This window comes from Cnephaeus nilssonii (genome assembly GCF_951640355.1).
Source record: "Cnephaeus nilssonii genome assembly, chromosome: 22".
NCBI lineage: Eukaryota > Metazoa > Chordata > Mammalia > Chiroptera > Vespertilionidae > Cnephaeus > Cnephaeus nilssonii.
The window spans coordinates 11,350,754-11,373,546 of NC_137093.1; the positions used below are offsets into that span (position 1 = coordinate 11,350,754).

Below are 22,793 nucleotides of genomic sequence, written 5' to 3' on the forward strand. Positions count from 1 at the left end.
CATTGCAAGATTTGCATGGAAACATCAGACCATTTGGGAACGCGTTAATATTGCTTGCAGGAAATTTCAGGCAACATTATCTGCAATTCCTCAATCGACACCAGCGGATGAAATAGATGCTTGCCTGAAATACTCTATTTTGTGGCAACACATAAAGACGTTAAAATTAACTACAAATATGCGTGTCCAGCTGCAAAACAATCGATCAGCTGAGATATTCTCACATCAATTGCTGGAAATTGGGAACGGAAAGGTGCCGGTTGATCTGACCTCAGGATGAATTTCATTGCCTCATAACTTCTGCAATTAGTGACGTCAAAAGAAGAATTGGTTGAAAAAGTATTTCCCAATATTCAAACCAATTATAAGAATCACGCCCCTGGGTCCGGGTGAGGCTACGGGCCCCTGGGTCCGGGTGAAGCTGGATCCTGGGTCCGGGTGAGGCCGTGCGCCCCTGGATCCGGGTGAGGCTGGGTCCCGGGTCCGGGTGAGGCCGCCCCCCTGGGTCCGGGTGAAGTTCGATCCCGGGTCCGGGTAAGGCCATGCGCCCCTGGATCCGGGTGAGGCTGGGTCCCGGGTCCGGGTGAGGCCGCCCCCCTGGGTCCGGGGGAGGCCGCGCGCCCCTGGGTCCGGGTGAGGCTACGCGCCCCTGGGTCCGGGTGAAGCTGGATCCTGGGTCCGGGTGAGGCCGTGCGCCCCTGGATCCGGGTGAGGCCACGCAACCCTGGGTCTGGGAGAGGCCACGCGCCCCTGGGTCTGGGTGAGGCCACGCGCCCCTGGGTCCGGGTGAAGCTGGATCCTGGATCCGGGTGAGGCTGGGTCCTGGGCCCAGGTGAGGCCGCGCGCCCCTGGGTCTGGGAGAGGCCACGCGCCCCTGGGTCCGGGTGAGGCCACGCGCCCCTGGGTCTGGGTAAAGCTGGATCCCAGGTCCGGGTGAGGCCGTGTGCCCCTGGATCCGGGTGAGGCTGGGTCCCGGGTCCGGGTGAGGCCGCGCGCACCTGGGTCCGGGTGAGGCCAGTGCCCCTGGGTCTGGGTGAGGCCACGCGCCCCTGAGTCCGGGTGAGGCCGTGCCCCTGGGTCCGGGCGAGACCAAACCAGAGGGAGTCGGACCTGCATTACCACCATTTGTCCACCATCCAGAGCTGAAAAGTCAGTGCCGACATGTACACATAAGGAACTGGTGGACATTGAAATTGGGTCTCAAAAGAACTGTTGGTCCAGAAAGAAACTCACTACAGACTGATTCATTTGCCTGTCAGCATAACTATTATTGCTCGTCTCACGTTCAGTTCCTATAAGTATATTTCTAGTGACATATGATCTCGCTCATCTAGGGGAAATAATGAACAACATAGACTGATGAACAAGAACAGAACCAGAAACAAGGAGGCATTGATCGGACTATCGGGCCTCAGAGGGAGGGTAGGGGAGGGTGGGGATAGGGGGGAGAGATCAACCAAAGGACTTGTGTGCATGCATACGAGCCTAACCAATGGTTAAGGACAACAGGGGGGTGGGGGCATCCGTGGGGAGGGGTGTGGGATGGGAATGGGGGGATGAAGACAAATATGTGACACCTTAATCAATAAAGAAATTTAAAAAAAAAGAATCACGATCAGCTGAGTGAACGAGCTATTCTTACAGCCAAGAACAAAGAGTCTACGAACTTCACAATATTATTCAGTCTAACATTCAAAGTGAGGTAGTCACATACAAGTCCGTCGACACTGTTGTGGAAGCAGATGAAGCGGTTAATTATCCAATAGAATTTTTGAATTCACTCGATCTGCCAGGGATGCCACCACACATACTGCAATTGAAAATCGGCATGCCAATTATCATGTTTTGAAATATCAACCAGCCAAAGCTTTGCAACGGCACGCGGCTTGCAGTAAAAAAATTAATGAGCAATGTAAGAGATTGCAATTCCCCATTCAATTGGCGTTTGCAATCACCATTAACAAAGCTCAGGGCCAATCTTTAGAACTGTGCGGTTTAGATCTAGACATGGATTGCTTCTCACATGGACAATTATATGTTGCGTGTTCTAGAGTCGGCAAACCAGACAATCTCTATATCTGCACAGACAATGGAACAACAAAAAATATTGTATATCCACAAGCATTGTGAAATTAAACATATTAGAAACGTGCGCTTTCTCTTATTTTTTTTCCATTTAAACAAACTGAGCCACAGCAATGCGTGGCTGGGTACAGCTAGTGCATAAATAAGTGAAATAACAAATTGATGTATCTCTCTTCCTTCCTCTCTTAAAATCAACATATTTTTAAAAAATCGATGACTCTGCCACAACTCCTGAGGTTACTCAATTCAGTTTTTGTCACTTGCAGAGAACAAAGCGCTGCCTCTCTCCCGGTGCAACCCTTCCAAAGGAGACCATCAGATTGACCCTGTTTGGGTCAGGTTACTCCTGTGGTTCAACTGATAAGGTCACAGCATAAAACGGGGTGCTGGGGCCATCTCTGTGAGGAAGGGCAGTTTTTAGAGAATATTGTCGTGAGTGAACTGGCTTCACATGCAACCAAGGACACCAGATAAGCCAGACTTAGGACTTAATCTAAGATAAAAATACGCTCTGTGTGAGGGCCTGAGGTTTTCCCCTATGAAGAAAGAACATGAGGTTTGACCCATTATTTTGTGGTATATACTTTTTTTTTTCCTGAGAACCTGGTTGTCTACTCTGTGTTTTTTTTTAAATTTGATATATAAAAAAATAAAAAAATAAAAAAATAATAAATAATAAATAAATAAAATAAAATTTGACATATAACTCACATACCATAAAATCTGTCCTTTTAAAGTGTACAATTCAGTGGCTTTTAGTATATTCACAAGAGTTCTGCATCTAAATTTACCAGAACATTTTCATCACCCCAAATGGACACCTCATACTCATTAGCAATCAGTCCCAATACTTCCTTTCCTGGAAACTACTAATCTGCTTTCTGTCTTTGTGATTTGCCTATTTTGGATGTTTCAAATAAACAGAATTTATACAATACTAAAGGCCCAATGAACAAATTCGTGCACCAGTGGGGTCCCTCGGCCTGGCCTGCGGGATCAGGCCAAAACCGGCTCTCCGACATCCCCTGAGGGGTCCCGGATTGCGAGAGGGTGCAGGCCAGGCCGATGGACCCCACTGGTGCACAATTGGGGCCAGGGAGGGATGCAGGAGGTTGGCCAGCTGGGGAGGGACTGCAGGAGGGCTCCAGAGCGTGTCCAGCCCATCTCGCTCAGTCCTGATTGGCGGGACCCCAGCAGCAAGCTAACCTACCAGTTGGAGCATCTGCCCCTGGTGGTCAGTGCATGTCATAGCGAGCAGTTGAGCAGCCTTAGAATATCATTAGCATATTATACTTTGATTGGTTGAATGGATGACCAGACGACTGGACACTTAGCATATTACGCTTTTGTTATGTAGGATGTGACCTTTTAGCCCAGCTGGCGTGGTTCAGTGGTTGAGTGTCAACCTATGGGCCAGGAGATCATGTTTGATTCCCAGTCAGGGCATGTACCTGGGTTGTGGGCTCGATCCCCAGCGCGGAGCGTGCAGGAGGCAGCCAATCAATTATTCTCCATCATCACTGATGTTTCTATCTCTCCTTCTTCCTTCCTCTCTGAAATCAATAAAAATAAACAAAGTGACCTTTTGTGTCTGGCTTCTTTCACTCAGCATAATGTTTTCAGGGTTCATGTGTTGTAGCATGTATCAACAGGATACATATATTTTTATGTACCATATCTTTTTATGGCTAAATAACATTCCATTGTATGGCTGTACCACATTTTACTTATCCATTCATCAGTTGACAGGAATTTAGGTTACTTCCACTTGTTAGCTATTAGAAATAATGCTGCCATGAACATTCATGTACAAGTTTTTGCATGAACATATCTTTTCAATTCTCTTGAAGATATATTAGTCTGTATATATATAATAGAGGCCTGGTGCATGAATTTTGTGCAGGGGGGTGGGGTGACCCTCAGCCCAGCCTGCACCCTCTCCAATCTGGGACCCCTCAGGGGATGTTCGACTGTGGGTTGTGGGATTGGGCCTAAACTGGCAGTCGAACATCCCTCTCACAATCGGGGACTGCTGGCTCCCAACTGCTCGCCTCCTGCCTGCCAGATTGCCCCTAACCACTCCCCTGCCTGATCAACGCCTAACTGCTCCCCTGCCGGCCAGATTGCCCCCAACTGCCCTTCCCTGCTGGCCTGATCGCCCCTAACTGCCTTCCCTTGCAGGCCTGGTCCCCCCTCCACCCCCCCGCCCCCCGCAACTGTCCTCCCTCCCCTGCAGGCCCGGTCACCCCCAACTTCCCTCCCCTCAGGCCTGGTCACCCCTAACTGCCCTTCCCTGCCGGCCATCTTGTGGCAGCCATCTTTGACCACATGGGGGCAACCATCTTGGACTACTTTGGGGTGGCCATCTTGTGCGAGGGCGAGAGGGTCAATTTATTATATAGGATATATATATATATAGTGTGTGTGTGTAAAATTGCTAGATCTTATGGTAATTCTGTTTAACACTTTGAAAAATTGTCAAACTATTTTCCAAAGTGGCTACACCATTTTACTTTCCCACCAGCAATGTGAGACTTCCAATTTCTCTACAACCTTGCCATCTTTTTAAAAATATGTATTTTTATTGATTTCAGAGAGGAAGGGAGAGAGAGATAGAAACATCAATGATGAATCGTTGATTGGCTGCCTCCTGCAAGCCCTTCACTGGGGATTGAGCCTGCAACTTGGGTATGTGCCCTGACTAGGAATCCAACTGTGACCTCTTGGTTGATAGGTAAAGGCTCAACCACTGAGACATGCAGGCCGCCAGGGGGGGCCCTTGCCATCTTTTTAATTGCCTGTTTTGATTTATAGCTAAGCCAGTAGCATGAAGTATGTCATTGTGATTTTGATTTGCCTTTCCCGAGTGACTAGAGATATTGAATCTGTTACATATCCTTATTAAGCATTTGTGTACCTTCTCTGCAGAAGTGTCTACTCAAAGCATTTGACCATTTTTCTCACCTGGCTCAGGCTGCTTCCTCCCCTGTCCTGCAACTAAGGAAGCATCTGAACTGGCTCAGGATGTGGCCTGGCTTCAATTCCAGGAGGGACACTTTACAGGGTGCAAGGCTCCAGGTAAGGGCTCCTAGGGCACCTGGCCTGGCGTTTGGGTCACCCCCGGCCCGACCCCAGATGTTGAAGGCAGCACTGCCCCCAACCCCCCATTACAGCCTTTGGTTTGAATGGGGGAGGGGGCAATGAAGGATGCTCTCCCACCGGCACGGGCCCCGCGGGCCCCGCCCCCAGGCCACTCGAAGACCCTACACCCCCCTCAGGGGGTTGCTCATTACCGCTCCTCACTCCACCTAGGGCGAGGTCACTCTCCTCGAAGGCTCCATCTCCCTAAGAGGGCCACTCCTTCTCCTCAGGCGTCCTGAGGGGACACTCAAACCCCCTCCCTCCGTCCCCCTGAAGGGGCGGGTCGCTCGTCCTCACCGGTCCTCTCGTGAGGGTCTCTGTTCCCCCCCACACACACACACTCTCCTGCCTCCAGAGGCGTCTCCCGTACCCGAAGGGACGGTCCCACCTACCGCCTGGCCTGTCCCTCAATGGCCCGCACCGCCTCCTTCCGAGCCCTCCCCGCGTGACGTCGCCGCGGGACGGGACGCTGCGGCGAAGCTCCGGGCTAGACTCCAGGTGGGGGAAGGGGCGGGTCTCCAGGCGGAAGGGGGCGTGTCTCCTGGCAGGAGGGGCGGGGCTCCTGGCGGAGGGGGCGGGGCTCCTGACAGGAGGTGGGCGGGGCTCCTGGCGGGAGGGGTCGGGGCTCCCGGCCCGGAGGCGGCCGTGCGGGCGGCGGGGCCACAGTGCGCAGCCCTGCGGCGGGTCGGGCGGCCATGGCGGGCTGCTGCTCCGTGCTGGGGGCCTTCCTGTTCGAGTACGACACGCCGCGCATCGTGCTCATCCGCAGCCGTAAAGTGGGGCTCATGAACCGGGCGGTGCAGCTGCTCATCCTGGCCTACGTCATCGGGTGAGCGCGGCCGGGGCGGCGACCCCGTGGGGTCCTGGGACCCGGGGGACCCGGCGGCCGGGGGGCTGCTCCCTCCGGGGCCCCGCTGTGCACCTGCTCATCCTGGCCTAGGTCATCGGGTGAGCCCTGCGGGTGCCCTCCAAGTGGGGTCCGGAAGGCAGCGACCCGAGGCCGGTGACACACCCCTCCGGGGACCCCAGCCTCCGGGGGATGGGCGCTGTGCCAGACTCTGAGGCCGAAGACTGCTTGGATGTTGTGTTTTAGGGGCAAACCCTGGCTAGACCTTCATCCTCGCCTTTCCTGCTTCCTGTCATTCTTGACTGGCTCCGTGATGTCCTTTGGCTGCGGGAAGGAGGGGGAGCGCGTTGCCTAAATTTCTCAATCTTTGTCACTTTCCATTCTGATGATCTAACAGAAACCGTGGTTTGGGATTACACTTGTTTCCTTTTGGGTCTGTGATTTCCGGTCCTGTCCTTTAACACCATGTGGTAATCCAAGATAGTAGAGGTCACACTTCCAGTTTGCTTCCTTCCTCTTATGGGGTGGTTGGTATAGGCACCTGCCTGCCTCAGCCTCATCACTCCCCATGCTGTCTTCTTTGCATAGATATACCCAGCCACCATCATTCCTCACCAAGTGTTTACTTTTAATTGACTGCACCCCCTTACAATCTAATAAAACTGGAGAGAGGAGGCGGGAATTAATTTACCAACTGGGCCTGCTTTCAAGGGCCACCTGGGATGTTATGGTTGCATAGCTGCTCAGCTGACAGATGTTATCTGCTTTGTCATTTCTTTACTTAAAAGGCCTAATGCAACAGTCCCCAAACTACACAAACAACCATTTGGGAATCATTAAAAAATACTAATTGCTGGCTACCATCCCCAGACTTTCTGATTCCATTGCTCAAGAGTAAGACCAGCTCCCCAGGCGATTCTGCTGTGCAGCAAAGTTTGGGAACTAGTGTCCTAGTGTTTCCCCAATCTACCTGACCATGAAAGACTTTTACCCTGAGGAATTGTTTAGAGTAACCTGGGGTGGGGCTTGGAATCTGTTAACACTGCCCAGGGAATTCACATGATCAGACAAGTTCTGCCTCTCACATCTATCAGCCCTGCAGCAGTAGGTACTGACAGTATTCAATAAAATGGCTTTCCAGGTGTGGACTCCACACCAGAACCACCTAGCCCAGTGGTCTGCAAACTGCGGCTGTTGACTAATGAGTTTGCCGACCACGGACCTAGCCCATCCCCAGGTTTGGACTCAAGCAAGTCTCATTAACTTCCACCATGAACTCAGTCATTGTGATGCAGTCATTGTGATACACCCTTACATTGTGAGACCTGATACAACTGGCTACTGGAAGTGACTTGCTGGGTTGGATGTGAAGCATTTGGAATCGAGCTCTCATGCAGCTTTTCCCTCTTAGCTCTTGAAGCTCATGGGAAGACTGGCTTACATCTACCTTAGGGGATCTGTGAAGTTCTAGACTGCAGATAATATAGTAGCCTCCCCTCCCCCTTATCCGCAATTTCCCTTTCCACAGTTTTAGTTACCAAAGTCTGAAACTATTACGTGGGAAATTCCAGAAAAACAAACAGTTCATAAGTTTTAAATTGCACACCATTCTGAGTAGCATGATGAAATTTCGAGGCGTCCTGCGCCATCCCACTCGAGACATGTTCATCTCTTTGTCCAGCGTTTCCATGCTGTGTACAGTCCCTTCCTGTTAGTCACTTAGTGGCCGGCTCACTTACCAGGTCAGTTATCAGAGAGTGACCACCTTCACATAACTCTGATCACAGTATATTGTTATAATTGTTCTATTTTATTATTAGTTACTAGAGGCCTGGTGCACAACATTCGTGCACTGGAAGGGGGTCCCTCAGCCCAACCTGCGCCCTCTCGCAGTCCAGGACCCTTCAGTGGACCTCCTCCTAGGGGTCCTTAGCACTGCGATGGTAAGCCTGGCTGTAAGCCTGGCTTCTAGCTGAGCAGTGCTCCCCCTATGGGAGCACACTGACCACCAGGGGGCAGCTCCTGCATTGAGCGTCTGCCCCCTGGTGGTCAGTGTTCGTCATAGTGACCAGTGGTGTCACTGTTCGGTCAATTTGCATATTAACCTTTTATAGGATTGTTAATTTCTTACTGGGTCTAATTTATGTTAGATTTTATCATTGGTATGTATGTATAGGGAAAAACACCGTATAGGAAATTACCCCCAGTTTCAAGCATTCCCAGTGGATAAGGGGGAATACAGTATCTGTATCTGCACTATAGGATATGGTAGGCTCTAGTCACATGTGGCTCTTGAGCACTTGAAATGTTCCTACTCCAAATTAAGATGTGCTATCACTGTAAAATGAACCAGATTTCAAAGACATAATACAAACAAACAAAAAGCACAGTAAAATATCACACTAATACTACATCCTATATTGATAACATGTTAAAATATATTGGTTTCATTAAAATTAATTTTATCTCTTTCTTTTTAACATGGTGACTAGAATTTTTAAAATTACATATGTGGCTTATGCTATATTTCTTTTGGGCAGCACAGTTTCTTAAGATTCTTATGAAGTGTTCTCTACCTTGATTATGAGGACTTTTTAAAGCAATAAGTGCTTTGCTTTTATCCATCTTGCCATAATCAAAACTGACTCAGGATCTAAATTAAAGGCTTTAAAAAAACAACAACTCATCTCTTAACTTCCTGATCCAATTCATCTTGGTGAAATTGTGGTCTTTCCCCCGCTAGTGATCCATAGCAATCCATCTTCAAAAAGAGACTGAACACGCATTTCTCAGTTACCCAGTTCTGTCATCAGTCACATGATGAGGAAACAGTTAAATCACATGCTGATGTGAAATCACGTGTCTCTTTAGCAATTCATTGTACAGATGGTAAAATTATCGTGACCTTCCTGCCCTAGGCTTCAGTGTATCCCACTAGAGTTAAATGGAAGCTTATGTTGCAGTTGAATTCCTAGAAACCCTGAAGAAGAGGGTTTGTAAGGGGAAACGCTCATATCTAGATGGGAAATGAATTTGGAGACTGCTCAGATCAGATAAACGCATAAATAAGTAACTAAAACCAGTGAATTTCTGAAGGTCCAGCCGCTTATAAGGAGGAGAGAGGAATGTTAGCATTTCTTGATGCCAGAAAAAAAAATAACCATAATAGTCACTGGAAAGTGTTTAACAATAGCTCTGATTTGTAGAATATCCCAATTTCCATGGTGTAGATACTCCCATCATGCCAATTTCATCCTATCGATGGTGACTCCCAAACATTGTTCTAAGCATTTGACATGCATTAACTTCTAAAACCTCACAACAACAATCCTGGGAAGTCCTGTTATCATTCCCATCTTATAGATGGAAAAACTGAGGCACAGAGAAGTTAAGCTACTTGGTACAAGGTATGCCTTAGCGAGGGGTAGAACTGAGACATGAACCGGAGATCAGCTGGCTTCCATCTGTTTTCCAGTGCCCTAACCACTATGTGCTGATGCCTTTACATTTTTAATTATTCAGACTGACATTAATGTCCCCTCTTCAGAGGAAAGAAGCATACCTGTGACTTGAATTCTTGGACAAAAAATAAAAATTACTATTAAAAGCTATTTAAAAGGTATATCTTTTCTAGAAGGAGTATAGCATAGAGGGCAAGAGAAGAGTCTTCAGAGGTAGAAGGCTTGAGGTCAGATCCTGATTATGCCACTCACTAGCTGTGTGACTTTGGGCAAATGACTTAACTTCTCTGTGTCTGTTTCCTTCTCTGTAAAATGGAGTTAATGATACTTGACTCACACAGTGGTCAGGATTAGTTAATACATATAAGGAGCTTAGATCGGTGCCTAGTACCTAAAAAAAAACCCAAATGGTAACTGTTATTACCAGAAATTTTTATCTCTTGGTGATTCTGCAGGTCATAGTGCATTTGAAAGTGCTCAGCCCTAGCCAGTTTAGCTCAGTGGATAGAGGGTCAGCCTGTGGACTGAAGGGTCCCGGGTTCAATTCCGGTCAAGGGCACATGCCCAGGTTGCAGGCTCGAACCCCAGTAGGGGGCGTGCAGGAGGCAGCTGATCAATGATTTTCTCCCATCATTGATGTTTCTCTCTCCCTCTTCCTTCTTCTATGAAATCAATAATAAAAAAAAAATTGTTTTAAAGTGCTCAAATGTCTAATAAGAAAGACAGCATTAACTGATCATTTTCTCTCTGCTGATCACTGTGCTAAGTGCTTTACTCGCATCATCTTATTAATTTCCCACAAATCACCTGTGGTTTAGGTGCTACTCTGCCTATTTTGCAGAAGTGGAAATGGAGGGCCCCCCTCTCCACACCCTCACAAAGTTAATCGGCTTTGGCAAAGCCACATAATTAGTGAACGTGGTTCTTCCAGCTTCCGGCTAGCAGAGGCTCCCTGGCATCGGTGCAGATTCACCAAGTCCTAATGGCAATTCAAGAGGCCCCTTTTATCTTGTAGGTGGGTGTTTGTGTGGGAAAAGGGCTACCAGGAAGTGGACTCTGTGGTCAGCTCAGTTACTACCAAAGCCAAGGGCGTGACTGTAACTAACACTTCTCAACTCGGATTCCGGATCTGGGATGTGGCCGATTATGTGATTCCAGCTCAGGTAAGCTGCCCATTATGATTCTGTCCAACGAGAAAGCCTTACTTAGCTCCCTGCTCTTTGCTGACCTTGCACACTTGATTAATGATTGGCATGGCCGGCGCTCTCAGATCCCCAAGGCCCAGACTGCTTGTTTTAGTCCAAGAAATCAATCAGTGCACAGAGATCTCCTTTTGGCTTGCAATCTAAGAGGTAATATTCAGCCGGCTGTGTTTCTTCAGCCCTAACCCACAGCTGGCTTAAACAGGAAACTTTCCATGTGGGCATCTCGGTCTGTCTCAAGCCCCGAAAGGTGAAAAGGCAAATGTTTTAAGTCCGGGGGGGAAATTCAGATAAAAGAATCACCTTTCCACATTTTGTATTTGCTTTATGGTTGTAAACCCACAAGCAAACCTTTTCAGAAAGCATTAAAAACTTTAACAGCGCCCAGCTGGTGTGGCTCAGTGGTTGAATGTCAACCTATGAACAAGGAGGTCACGGTTCAATTCCTGGTCAGGGCACATGCCCGGGTTGCAGGCTTGATCCCCAGCATGGGGTGTGCAGGAGGCAGCCGATCAATGGTTCTCTTTCATCATGGATGTTTCTATTTCTCTCTCCCTCTCCCTTCCTCTCTGAAATTAGTAAAAAATACATTTTTTTAAAAAAAACTTTAACAACAACCAGAGATGAAAAGCCGAACAGAAGGAAACAGACATCCCCGCATCGGGCTCCATCGGGAATAAAGGGAAAGGAAGAAAGTATTTGACACAGCGTCTTAGTCTCTAGTCTGTGAACCCACAAAGCTCCAAGTTAAATATTGACTCTCTCCAGCCTTGGTAACGGCCATGCACCACACAGCCAAACCCCAACACAGCCCTCCAGATGGCTTATGGGCTAGGGTGACCAGAGTGGTAAATGCAGATAAGCTATCAACTCTTGGCTCAGAGCATGGCAAGGACTTCAGAAACTCTTCAGGTGTGTTCATTCCCCTCACCGCCCCCCCCCCCACCTTCTCAATGGGGAGGGTCTTACAGGGGATTCACAGTGGCTGGAGCTAGCTGGTCCTGTTGGTGCGCACCTGTCTCAACAGAGACCTCTTTCCTATCAAGTCACGGCCCCATTCTGGGAGTGTCATTCCGCCTGTTTATTGGAACCAAGGAAGATACAGCCCCTGCTTCTGCCCCTCCGTGGAAAGGAACACGCAGCCAGTCGGCCTTCCATCTCAGACCTGGAGGCTAAGGGGGTCCACGGGGCTCCCCGTGAGCTTCCACGGCATCCTTGTGCTTCTCCGAAGTTGAAAACAGTTGTTTGCATGGCACTTGCTTGGCTCACTTCCAGACTGAAACTTCCCTAAACTTAGATAAGAGATAGGAACCAAAAAGGAAACCACGTGGAATTGTTCACATCTAACACCCAGGAGAGGTGGAGGGGCGGCCTTCTGTCTACACAGAGAGTTTACAGAGGGCACACCTGGGACCCCAACAGGTGCCAGGACAGACTTGGGCTCCTGCCACACCTGTGCCTCCTCCTATGGCTGTTTCCCTGCTTCCAGCATGGTTTGTTCTAGGCCTTTCTCTCGAAGATGGCAGCTATTACAGAGCTCCCACCACCTTGTCAGACCTGGGGGTGGAGATGCCTACCGACTCCTGGGTACTTGAATTACTCTGATCCCCCAGATGGCTCCAGCGCCCACTCTGCCCTTCTCCGGGGTGCGAGCTGCTGAAAGCTGCCCAGTGAGGGGGAGGCCCAGCCAGAATCTGTGGGGTCTTTGCCTTTACTGCTTATAGTAGGAGGTCATTATTAGCAATTCTTCATTCTTATCCCCAACAAACTGCTCTCAAATTTCTTAGAAACTCTAATACATGAATCATTTGGCACCTCCAGGGTTACGAGGAGAAAACAGAACCATCTGAAAGGGAGAAGTGTCTCTGGCCGACCCTGCCTGAGTCTCCTCTGGTGTGATTTGTTTGTTTTAATTCCGGTTAGGAAAGAAAACCAGCCAAATTCGAGACCTTTCCGATGTTTGTTTGGTGGTTTTATTTGTCCCCCGAGATCATCCGGTTGGCAGAGGATGTTTGGGGCACTTGTTGGCTCTTTTCCCTCACTTAGTCAAGCTTATTAAGGAACCATTTTAGGTTATAGACTTTCTTAAAAATTGAGGTGAAATTCACATATCACAGTATTAAGCATTTCAAAATGAAAAATTCAGTGGCATGTTGCACATTCATGATGCTGTGTAACCATCACCTCAATCTAGCTCCAGACCATTTTCATCACCCTCAAAGGAAACCCCATACTCATTAAGCAGCCACTCTAGTTCACCCTTCCCCTCACCCCACAGCAAGAGCCAGTCTGCTTCCTGTCTCTAACAATTTGCCTCTTCTGGACATTTCATATCAATGGGACCCTACAGTATGTAGAATGTAGAATTTAGCATCTGGCTTCTCTCACTCAGCATCATGTTCTCAAGGTTCATCCAGTTGTAGCAGGTGTCAGTGCGTCCTTCCTTTTCATGGCTGAATAGTATTCCAGTTATAGGCATAGACCACCATTTGTGTATCCATTCATCTTGCCGATAGACACCGGGGTTGTTTCCACCTTTGGGTCATTGTGAATAATGCTGCTGCGAACATGAGTGCACAAGTATTTGCTAGAGTCCCTGTTTCCCTTTCGGCTACAAACTCTCAGAGGAGAGAATGGGGGACCATAAGATCAGTTTTTAAAATTGTCTTCTGCTTGCCATGTGCAAGAAGTGAAAGATACTATCTCTGTTTTTGTTTGGTTGGTTTTTATGTATTGATTTTAGAGGAAGAGAGGGGGGGAGAGAGAGAGAGACAGAGAGGGAGAGAGAGAGAGAACCATCAATTTGTTGTTGCACTTATTCATGCGTTCATTGGTTGATTCTTGTGTGTACCCTGACCGGGTATTGAATCCGCCACCTTGGTGTATAGGGATGAGGCTCTAATGAACTGAGCTACCCGGCCAGGGTGGTACTGTCCTGTTAAATGAACGTCTGGCTGTGTGGCTCCTCTGAAGGTGACATGGCAGGGCTCTCCCTTCTGTCCCCACTGCAGGAGGAAAGCTCCCTCTTCATCATGACCAACATCATTGTCACCATGAACCAGACCCAAGGCTTCTGCCCTGAGGTAGGCAGCTTCTTGGAAAAAGGCTCAGGCCTCATGCCGCCCCCGCCAACCCGGACCCGCTGTGTGTGGGGCTGGCCACGTGGAGCCTGTTTTCACTCCTTCTTCTTCTTTCAGCTTCCAGATAATACCAGTGTGTGTAATTCAGACTCCGACTGTCCTGCTGGCTCTGCCAACACCCACAGCAGTGGTATGAACGTGTGACTGCAACCCCTCAGTAGACACTCAACCCGGGGACGGCATCCCCCGATCACATCGCCTCCCCTGAGGGGCTCCCCTGATAGAGGAATCTCAGGATGGAGAAATCCTCCACATTCCCAATGCCTTCACATGATCCTGGGGGAGGCTCTCGACAGTCACCTCGGCGCCCAAGAAGCCATCCCAGATCTTGCCCTGTGCTGTGGCTTGGCATCACCCCAGCCCTGCAGTTGGCAAAGCAGAGATGTGGCGAGGACTCAGGCAACCATGTCCCTCCAATTCCAATTTTGGGGCGCTGTGTAAACCCCAGAATCGGCACAGCTCAGGACTGATCGCTTAGGGTGCCACGGTAGGGCTGCCATCCTCTACTTCACCGAAGTAGAAAACGGGAGACCACCTGTGGACCTGGGTCCCCCTCATCCCTGTAGGAGTTGCAACAGGAAGATGCGTGCCCTACAACGGGACTCTGAAGACGTGTGAGGTGGCAGCCTGGTGCCCGGTGGAGGATGACTCAAATGTGCCAAAGTGAGTCCTGGCCAAGGGGAGGGAGCACCGAAACCTTGGTTCTTAGGCCGAAGGGAAGGCGGCAGGGGAGTTAAGTGACACCTGTGAGTGGCTTTGTGCTCTTGGTGTCTGTGTGGAGTCAGGCTTCCCTGGGGTGGCGGTTCTCAACCACATGTCAGCAACCATCAGTGGCGAGATGGGTCCTGGCATTGGTCGCGATAAGAGAGCAGATGACTTATCTCTGTGTTAGGATTCTGTCAGTTGCAAATAACTGCCCAGAAACAGTTCCTGATCCTCATGTTGGGCAGCCGGTAATGTTAATTGCAACTTCTAGTGACATTGTTTGACTTGTCATTGGCCTTGCACCTGTCTCAGGGTTGGGAAGACTATCCTATATAATAAAAGGCTAATATGCAAATCGACAGAATGGAAGACGACCAATCGCTATGATGCGCACTGACCACCAGGGGGCAGATGCTCAACTCAGGAGCTGCCCCCTGGTGGTCAGTGCGCTCCCACAGGGGGAGCGCCACTCAGCCAGAAGCCCTGAGCCAGGCTTACGGCTGGTGAGCGCAGCGATGGTGGCCGGAGCCTCTTTCCCTGAGGGCTCTTGGACTGCAAGAGGGCGCAGGCCGGGCTGAGGGACACCCCGCCACCCGAGTGCCCAAATTTCGTGCACTGGGCCTCTAGTTGTTTATATTTTCAAAGATTCCATCTGGATCTGGGGAGGCCTCCCCCACAGAGGGGTCAGCCTCCAGTGCCAGATTCTCCCGTGGAAATATATCAAAGTGGGGTCCCCTGGGGGACAGATTCCACTCGTCTTGTCAGCCAGGAGCTGATGTGGCACTTGGGAGAAGCTGTGGGCCAGAGGACACCACCCTCTGGGTATTTTTGAGAGGTCAGGATCCAGCCTATAGGTGAACTGACCTTTGCTTTGACTTTTGTAAAACCAGTCGGTTGAGCATCTCCCCGAGGACAGTGAGCCCCGCCACGTCACAGCACAGCCCCTGGGCACGCCCCCCTTAGCTGTTCCCCAGCTCTCCAGTTCCTGCTGCCTTGGGCAGGAGGCCCGGCGAGGGAGAGAGCTGAGGGCTTGGCCTATAATCTGCCCACTTGACCTAGTGTTTGCACAGCAGAGTAGAAAGTGCTAGAAATGCCCCCCCCTTTTTTTTTTTTGACAAAATGACATTATAACACACGTGTGTATATGTTTTAAAAGTATTACACAGGGCCCTAGCTGGTGTGGCTCAGTTGTTTGGGCATCGTCCTGTACACCAAAAGCTCACGGTTTCACTTCTTGGTCAGGGCACTTACCAAGGTTGTGAGTTCAATCCCAAGCTGGGATGCGTGCAGGAGGCAACCAGTGGATGTTTCTCTCTCCTCTCCCTTCTCTCTCTCTCTCTCTCTCTCTCATAAATAAATAAATAAATGCTGGTTAGTTTTTAAAAAATATTACATAGTGCCCTAGCCAGTTTGGCTCAGTGGATACAGCATCATCCTGCGGACTGAAGGGTCCCAGGTTCGATTCCGGCCAAGGGCACATGCCCGGGTTTCAGGCTCAATCCCCAGTAGGGGGCGTGCAGGAGGCAGCTGATCAATGATTCTCTCATCATTGATGCTTCTATCTCTCTCTCCCTCTCACTTCCTCTCTGAAATCAATTAAAAAAATATTACATAGCTTTGTGAGTGTACATATATTTATACTTACATTAACATTAACAGTGTTACCATTAACCATTTTTTTCAGACCTGCCTTTTTAAAGGCTGCAGAAAACTTCACCCTTTTGATTAAGAACAACATCTGGTATCCCAAATTTAACTTCACCAAGTAAGTGGTGGCCGGCTGTGTGAGTTCACCAATGTCTTGGAGAGACTTCTTTTTTGAGATTTTCCTCGCTTCTATTTTCTGCCTCCTCCTGACTTTAGGAGAAACATCCTTCCCAACATCACCACTACCTACCTCAAGTCGTGCATTTACAATGCCGCAACAGATCCGTTCTGCCCCATCTTCCGTCTTGGCCAAATAGTGGAGAATGCAGGGCACAGCTTCCAGGACATGGCCGTCGAGGTAGGCACGGGTCCTGGCTCTGCTGGCACAGTCTCCGCCCCCTCTCATTTCAGAACAGGCTCTAAGGAAAGAGCGCTTTGTCTCTGCTCACAACCCACAGGGCGGCATCATGGGGATCCAGATCAAATGGGACTGCAACCTGGACAGAGCTGCCTCCTTATGCCTGCCCAGGTACTCCTTCCGCCGCCTGGACACTCGGGACCAGGACCACAATGTGTCCCCCGGCTACAATTTCAGGTGGGCATGGGCTTGGGCTGATGGGTGGGCATGTGTGGCGGGTGATGGTGACTGGATCACTCCCCAGTGGGGGCATCCACACCCACCTAGACCAGCACTCAGGCAGTGCTATGGGCAGGTGGGAGCCGGGTGCCAGGAGAATGCTCCGAGAGAGGCCGTGCGCCTGTGGCATCCTGGCTTGTGAGAGAGCCCTCCTTGCCTGCCCTTTCTTGTCTCAAGAAACATATTGAGCCTGGTTGGTGTGGCTCAGTGGTTGAGCATTGACCTATGAACTGGGAGGTCATGGTTCAATTCCCGGTCAGGTTGTGGGCTTGATCCCCAGTAGGGGGTGTAAAGGAGGCAGCCAATCAATGATTCTCTGTCATCATTGATGTTTCTATCTCTTTCTCCCTCTCCCTTCCTCTTTGAAATCAATAAAAAATTAAAAAATAAAAGAAACACGTTGAGGCAATTTTCAGAGCAGCTGAGAGAGGCTGGCTGCTCTACTCTCTCGGGCCAGCCTCAGCCGGAACCCTCACTCACTACTTTCTAGGAAGGGCTGTTTGTGACCCTCTAGTCCAGAGGCCTCCGGGCTCTGACCCAGGAACTGATTTCTCAAATACAGAGTCTGCCCCGGCATCTCCAATGTGCACAGGATACAGGTTTCAGTCTCAGGATAGGCCTTGTTGCTGGTATTTCTCTGTTGAAAGTGCTGTGTATTCGTTTCCTAGGGTTGCCTTAACAGATTACTACAAACTGGGGGGTTGGGAACAACAGGAATGTATTCTCTCACAGTTCTGGAGGGCAGACGCCCCAAATCCTGGTGTCAGCAAGGCCGGGCTCCTTTCTTGCCTCTTCCAGCTTCCGGTGGCTCCCGACAATCCTTGGTGTCCTTGGCTGGTAGATACGTCACTCCAGTCTCTGCCTTCTCCCCTCTGTGTCTCTGTCTGCATGTCCTCTCCTCTTCTTAGAAAGACACCAGTTGTATTAGATTCAGGGCCTGCCATAACTCAGTATGTGCTTATCTTAGGGGCCAGGGTCCCGTTTGCCACTTTCCTGAGGCGGTGAAACCTGTAGCCACATACGTTTGCACCTGCCCTTTGTCGCATCTTGCACACAAGTAGCCACTATCAAAAATAGGCCCCAGGCCCTGGCTGGTTTGGTACAGTGGATAGAGCATCAGCCTGTGGACTGAAGGGTCAAGGGCACATGCCAGGGTTGTGGGCTCGATCCCCAGTATGGGGGGTGCAGGAGGCAGCTGATCAATGATTCCCTGTCATCATTGATGTTTCTATCTCTCTCTCTCTCTCTCCCTTCCTCTCTGAAATTAAAAAATAAAATAGGCCCAGGAGGGGCCACATGAGTAGGTCAGTGGTCCTTTTTGTGTTGCCTTTGTCTCCCTCTAGTGGTGACACGGGGAACCAAATGCACGTGCGATCTGCAGTCCTTTTGAACCATCTGGCTCACTGATAGAAAGGCAGATGTTTGAATCTTTTCCTAGCAAGGGAGTTCGATCTGTGTAGCTCTGTCTCTACCCTCACACAGTTCTTGTAGAAACCACTGGGTTGGAACCCTAAAACAGAGAAGCCAATGGGACCCTCACAAGGACAGCCCTCCCCTGACTCCTGCCAGCATCAGGCCCTGCCCAAGTCCCAGGCCTGGGCCATGGCATGGGGACAGATCATGGGCCAAGAGTTTAGGTTCCGGGATTCCCTGTATAAAACAGGCAGCAAGTGGTATCACGTCTCAGTGGTTCTCCCTCAGCCAGTTCCCCTTGTGTGTGTGTGTGTGTGTGTGTGTGTGTGTTGTTTTTTAACCTTTTGCACTCGGATGTCGAGTGTGACTCGACACGGTTAGCATTAGTATAAAAGAATCGAGAAAAAAGCAAGTGAGTGCAAAGGGTTAAGGCTGAGACATAGTTCACATACCACACAGTTCACCCATTCAAGTACAGAATTCTGTTGTTTTCAGTACATTCACCGAGTTGTGCAACTACCACCACAGTCAGTTTTAGAACATTTCCATCACCTCAGAAACATTTCCATCCCCCGTACCCTTTAGCTTTCACCTCTCTGTCCCCCTCACCCCAGCCCCTGGCAACCTCTAATCTACTTTCTGTTTCTGCATTTGCCTATTCTGGACTTTCATATGAATGGAGTCATACAGCATGTGGCCTTCTGTGTCTGGTTTCTTTCACTCAGCATCATATTTCTTGAGAGATTTATCCAAGTTGTAGCGTTTATTAGTACTTCATCTCTTTTTATAGCCAAAGAACATTCCATTGTGTGGATATACCACATTTATCCATTCATCCATCGATGGAGCAATGGTTTTTTTTTTTTGTTTTTTTTTTTAAAGTCCAGTGCTGATGCTGGGAGTGACCAGCTTCACAGTCTTGATGAATGCTGCTGGCCGGCGACTTGCCCTTAGTGGCCAGGGTCTCCTTGAGAGGCAGGTGGCTCTGCTGCCAGGAGGGAAGGACATTCGGAGCTAGAGGTTCCAGTTGAAGACCTAGGAGGCCGCCGTGTTGGGAGAGTGGGAAGCTTTGTCAACAAGCCAGTCCTCCTGCTGTGTGGCCCACCCACACCGGAGCCGGAGCCGGGAGAGGCCCCGAGGTGCCAGGTGTCATCTGTTCAGCAGGCAGAGCCAATCTTTGGCCAGTGCCACTGCTGCGAGGCCTCAGGGAGGGGGCGGGGACAGGGTTCCGCTGCAACGTCACTGGCCAAGGACCCAGAGGGCAGATCCGGCCGCGGTTTCCCACTGCTGTGCCCTTCCCTCTCACCTGCTTCCTTTCCCCAGGTTTGCCAAGTACTACAATGACCTCACTGGCACTGAGCACCGCACACTCATCAAGGCCTTTGGCATCCGCTTCGACATCATTGTGTTCGGAAAGGTAGCCGGGCCACCAGCCCCTCATCCAGACCCTGCTAGTCACTCTTCTGGGTGGGCCAGGGGCGAGGTGTCCTCTCCCGACTCTTTACCTGCCCTTTACCCACCCCTATCACAATTCCCACACTCCCCCCCCCCCCACCCCGATCCTTTGCAGGCTGGGAAATTTGACATCATCCCAACCATGATCAACATTGGCTCTGGCTTGGCGCTCCTTGGGGTGGTGAGTGACTTAGACTCTCTGTTCACCCCTGGGCTGGGGCCCTCTGCAGTAGTTAGCACAGCAGGCAAGCCCCTCGGCTGAAGGCCTGGGCCTTCCCTTCAACCTTCTGGGCTTCTTTCCCGCCCCCTACCCCCACCCCCACCTCCACTTCCCCTTCCGGAGGACTGCACCCCTCAGGGCCTGGCCTTCTCCATAGAGGCGGAGGAGACTTGCTTTTCCTTGGAAGATCCCAGGCACAGAGAAACAGGGACTAACACATCCTGGCTCGTTCTTTCAGGCAACAGTGCTGTGTGACGTCATAGTCCTCTACTGCATGAAGAAAAGATACTACTACCGGGAGAAGAAGTACAAATACGTGGAAGATTACGAGCAGGTAGACGGCCTCCCAAACTTACCTCACTTGCCTCCGGTACCAGTGGTGACAACACTGAGCGCTGGGCCTGACACCCCCGGCAGTCCCACGCCACCCGTGTCATCTGCTCCGCCTCTAGACCACCCGCACTAGTCCTTACTGCACATGGACCCACTCTTTAAAATCTAGCCCGAAAAGAAAAATTTAAAAAACATTTTTAAAAATAAAATTTAGCCTACTTTTAATCAGTGACATCTCTGGTGAGTTATGATAACAGATATGACGACAAAATCGCCTTGCATAGCAAAAGGGGTTGGGAACCATGCTTTGCAACCACTGCACTAGGGCCAACTTGAGTGCGTGCGGCTATGGCGGGCTGTCCCAAGTCCTCAGCAAAAGCACCTGGCCCTCGCCACCCAGAATGCTCCAGGCTTGCCTGCAGGCAGCGCCGGGTGAATGTACGTTTACCCGTGAGCATATCCATTAATGGCAAATATATCGTTCTTTGCAGGGTATCAACAATGAGATGGACCAATAATGTCTACCCCACATCTGGGCTCCCCACTGCACTCATCAAAGCCAAGGAAAAATCAGAGAGAAGGGAGAAAAGGCTTCCAAGGCACCCCAGGGAACGTTCGAGATTCTGAGTCAGTGTCCACTCCACAAGTCCTCCAGGGTTGCCCAGCTGCTCCCGTTTTGTGTTGCAAGATGTGCGTTGTTAACCACCCTGTTCGTGGCTGGGTCACCTTTGCTGGCCCTTCAACTCGGGATCCTTTGGGTGAGCTGTGGCCCCAGGGCCGGCTCTCTTCAGAAGCTCTCCTGGGGCGCCCCCTGCAGGGCAGGTCCAGCGGCGCAGGTGCAAGGACGCGTGGCATGCCCAACTGCGGGTCCTCTCCCCCTGCCACTTTGTCTGTGTGATCACGAGGCGGAGTTAGTGTTTCTCTTTTGAGAAGAGGTATGTTGAGATGACTGAGGACCAAACATTAAAACAAATGATTTTCTTAATCTCCGTCTGCGTAGTTTCCTAGCACGAGCTAAAATGTTCTTCTTTCCTTCCCTAGTAAATCCGTTTGTTGTCCCAGCCCATTGTGCTCAGTCTGTTGCTGGAGCCTAAGTACTTTTTTTCCTACTTCAACTTTCCCTTAAGAATTTTGATCTTCATCAAGGATTTTGATCTTCATCAGGCTGTGTTCTTGCAGAGTTTACAAGATTTCTTTTCTCTAGGGACAACTCGCCTGACCCATGCTTACATTTTCCCTAATATGACGGCACTATATACACTCTAGGGGGCACGATTTTAGGTAACATGACAACGGCTTCTCTTCCCCCTCACCCCATTTGCTTTCCAGAAGCTTCCAACCAGAAGCAGCACCAGCACCACCTCCACCTCCGTTGCCTCTGGTGTGAAATGTTAATGAAGCTATTTCTAGTTTAGCCTTCACACTGACATCATTCTGCACCAGGTGTTCAAGGTCTCCCTAAAGAAAGCAGTTTGCCCTCCCCCTTGTCATGCATTCATTTCCGAGCACTGAAGGAGTTTATTTTTAAAGGGATCTGCTTCTGTTGGGCAAATGACCAACTTGGGCTTTTCTTACTTTGGGGAAGGTTTACTGGCCCTGGCTGGTGTGGCTCAGTTGGCTGAATGCCATCCAGGGCACATGCCCAGGTTGCAGGCTCGATCCCCAGTAGGGGTATGCAGGAGGCAGCCAGTTGATGTTTCTCACTCATTGATGTTTCTCTCCCCTCCTTTTTCTCTAAAATCAATAAAAACCTATTTTTTAAAAAAGGTTTACTGAACCTCTCTGAAAAAACTCTGGTTCATGCTACCTTTTTTTGAAAAATGCCCACTTAAACCCACAGCTCAAATGGAGCTGGAATTCTTAGGAATGCCTTCTAATCTTGCAGGCTAGGGAGTGATGGTTACTGGAGTGGAGGAGACTCCTTTTAGCCTCCCTCTAAGACAGAATGCTAGGGCCAGTTGGGGTGACAGCTAGGAGCTGGGGGTGGCATTGCTTATTTTATTCACCAGAGTCACCTTTTGGTTCAGCTATGTCCCCACTTGGTGGCACTGCCTCTCAAGTAGGGGTCCTTGCATCCGAAATGGGCTTCCGGGAGTCTTTGGAACCCCTAAAACTTTGCAAAGTGATCACCTGTGTGCATTCTTTTAGCTTTCATCAGATTCCATTTAACCACCGCAAGGTGCTTACTGCAAACTAACCAGGCCCATCCGCTCCCGGGTTCTCAGGGGCTTTAATGGGAACACCTGCTTTTGGCTCTTAGAGGCCAGCATTTCCACGTTGGATTTCTGCATCAATGGAACAGGAAGCTTTCAGACTTCATCTGCTGCCTTTGGTAACAGAAAACGGAGGTGCAAAGCCAAGCAGGTACCCTCAGCCTCTCGTCCAGAGAAACCATTCAATCCACAACAGTCTCCAGACGCCATGAAAACTGGCAACGGTGGAAATGCTGTAAAACACTGACTTTGCCGACAAGCTCGGGCAAAGGCGATGACCCATAGAATGGGGTT

At 49.9% G+C, this 22,793-nt stretch overlaps 2 protein-coding genes across 2 annotated transcripts in view; one reads left to right on the plus strand and one right to left on the minus strand.

The window, feature by feature from the left end:
• The window catches only part of IFT81 (intraflagellar transport 81), a 204,593-nt gene extending 198,880 nt beyond the window's left edge, over window positions 1-5,713 (minus strand). Inside the window, exons 1-2 of the mRNA XM_079762819.1 lie at window positions 5,619-5,713; window positions 3,537-3,638 (exon numbers count right to left, since the gene is read on the minus strand). The gene's annotated coding sequence lies outside the window, so the exon portion shown is untranslated. The remainder of the gene's footprint in view (window positions 1-3,536; window positions 3,639-5,618) is intronic.
• Window positions 5,714-5,849: 136 nt separating this feature from the next.
• Window positions 5,850-21,271, plus strand: P2RX4 (purinergic receptor P2X 4). Its single transcript, XM_079762868.1, has 12 exons — window positions 5,850-6,055; window positions 10,550-10,697; window positions 13,748-13,819; window positions 13,934-14,006; window positions 14,443-14,539; window positions 16,266-16,346; window positions 16,445-16,586; window positions 16,687-16,823; window positions 19,602-19,695; window positions 19,849-19,914; window positions 20,192-20,287; window positions 20,778-21,271. The coding sequence occupies exons 1-12, from the start codon at window positions 5,922-5,924 to the stop codon at window positions 20,802-20,804; spliced, it is 1,167 nt and encodes a 388-aa protein (XP_079618994.1). The 5' UTR covers window positions 5,850-5,921; the 3' UTR covers window positions 20,805-21,271.
• Window positions 21,272-22,793: the final 1,522 nt, after the last annotated feature.

Excerpts from the sequence above, each read along its gene's own strand:
- P2RX4 (XM_079762868.1), top strand. The coding sequence starts at position 5,922 with ATGGCGGGCTGCTGCTCCGTGCTGGGGGCCTTCCTGTTCGAGTACGAC. Across the intron at positions 13,820-13,933 it reads CCCAAGGCTTCTGCCCTGAG|CTTCCAGATAATACCAGTGT; the intron begins GTAGGCAGCTTC and ends TTCTTCTTTCAG. Across the intron at positions 19,915-20,191 it reads GCTTGGCGCTCCTTGGGGTG|GCAACAGTGCTGTGTGACGT; the intron begins GTGAGTGACTTA and ends TCGTTCTTTCAG.